Source organism: Atta cephalotes (genome assembly GCF_000143395.1).
Source record: "Atta cephalotes unplaced genomic scaffold scaffold00028, whole genome shotgun sequence".
Lineage (NCBI taxonomy): Eukaryota > Metazoa > Arthropoda > Insecta > Hymenoptera > Formicidae > Atta > Atta cephalotes.
Window position 1 is genome coordinate 1,881,527 of NW_012130092.1, and position 2,151 is coordinate 1,883,677.

At 26.7% G+C, this 2,151-nt stretch overlaps 1 protein-coding gene across 1 annotated transcript; it reads right to left on the reverse strand.

Annotated features, from left to right (window-relative positions):
• Positions 1-743: 743 nt before the first annotated feature.
• LOC105620659 lies at positions 744-1,888 on the reverse strand. The gene is made up of 4 exons (XM_012202149.1): positions 1,868-1,888; positions 1,609-1,748; positions 1,024-1,156; positions 744-794 (listed from the first exon to the last, which is right to left on the reverse strand). Exons 1-4 carry the CDS (start codon positions 1,886-1,888, stop codon positions 744-746), a joined length of 345 nt encoding a protein of 114 aa, XP_012057539.1.
• Between the last annotated feature and the right edge of the window lie 263 nt (positions 1,889-2,151).

Sequence of the window (2,151 nt, forward strand, 5' to 3'; positions counted from 1 at the left end):
GGTATTGACTGCTGTCGTTTGGACATTCGGACAATCTCACGACACACGCAAAAAATCGCTGTTCGCGAATGTAAGTCGGATACTTGCTTAAATAAAGTAGTATTATTTCAGCTGGCATGCTGTCTGTTGACACATTCAAAACACGCAGCGATTCTCCGTGCGTGTTCCGCGATCACACATGCCCGAATTTAATTCCCGAATTCTATTGATTACTTTACCTTGCATAAAAAAAAGTTCTGATGAAATATTCTTAGATTTTCATTAAAGTGTTACTTTCAGAAAGGGTAGAACAATTTTAGTATAAGAAATAATTATATATGTGCTTAACATCAACATTGTCTTATAATTATTATATGTTAAATTCTTATAAATCTCTTACAATTCAATTTTGATAATTTCTACTTCATATTATATTGATACTTTTAAATATAACTTAGAGATGTAGAATAAATTTGTACAGTAAAAGTCATATGTGCAAATAAAACGTTTATTGTCTACATCATTGAAAATTAGCATTTTGTAAGGTAATCCTTTTCGCAAATTTTTACAGAATTACTAATAAAAGGTTTAACAAGGTGATGTTTGATGTGCTGCAAACAATTACGATATTAAGTATGAACATACATAAGCTATAATATTATTTTTTTAATTACATACCTTGCAATTTTCTCAATGCATATTATTGAATTTCTCTTGTAACATAACATATGTACTAGCATGACGAAGTATCAGCGATTACATCATTATTGTATAGAATAAAGTATTGTTAAATAAGACAATGATGTGGTAACTAGCTATAAAAATATAGTCGTTTTTTCTATTTCTAATTTCAAAAACGGAATTAATTCTAGTTGTAGTAATTAATTGAACTATAGTAGATTTGAAAATTATGCAAAATTATACAAAAATTAAATTTTATTTTTAAATAATTTACGTCTTCTTAATTGTTCCTTTAATATAACAGATCTTATATTTTAATTTGTTATTATATCTTTTTAATTGTTATACTTATACATATATTACCGTAGCAAAACCTTCCAGCGAAGCCACAAATATATTACAGAGAAGTGGTTTAAAACTTTTCATTGTATGATGTATTAAAAATAAAAATATTTTTTGCGATGATAATGGTGCAATGTACCACAATGCATTACATCTAAAGATTTCAAAATAGATTAAATTTGACTATTCACATGCATATAGTTAAATATAAAATGTATTTATGATTAATTTTGTGTGTTTTTATATGAAATCCGATAAGATGAAGGTGAGAGGAGGAAAGAAGAGAGGGAGAAAAAAAGGAGAGAGAAAGGGAGAAAAAAGGAGGGAGAAAGGAAGAAAGAAAGGAGTAAGCAGGGAACGGAGAGATGGAATGGGAATAGAAGAAGTGACGAGGAGGGGAGCAGGAAGAGAGAGAGGAGAAAGGAGGGAGGGAAGAGAATTGTTATATAACACAACGATGATTTCAATTTATTATCAACATTTCTCTATGTCTTATAAAACTTTTATTTTTATTTCTATATTTTTTTAAGTTCAGTTTTTTAAACTAAATTATACTATTTGTTAAAATAAAAAATCTTTGCACTTAATGTTTTAATAAATACTCACGTTGCTTTAAAAATATCGTCATTGTGGTCGGTTACTATTTGTCCGCCAAAATTGGCCCCAAACATATAAATAAAATGCATTGCCACGAGTGTGAGACTTGATAACAAGTCTGTTATATTCTGTCTCATAAACGATAGAAGCTGCAGTGTTATTACACAATAAGATGTTTGAATGTGATTATTTAATACATTAAATAAAAATATATGTAAAATTTATTTATGTAATTAATTTAAGCAAAGTTATTAAATACTGTACTTACATAATATAAATTAATGCTCATGGAAGCAACGCCAGTTACAATTAAAATAGCAAATGGTATCGTAAACTGTGACAAAATTTGATCAAAGAATCTTTAAAGAAAAAATAAAAAGTCTATTTAATATATTGATGGGAGATCATTTTGAGTTATTTCGTTATAACATTTTCGATAAATATTATGTTAAGTGAAATACTAAAATAATATAGTAATAAATATAGTAATAATATAAATTAACATATATTTAAAAGTGCTATAAAATAATATACTAAAAATTGTTTATAAAA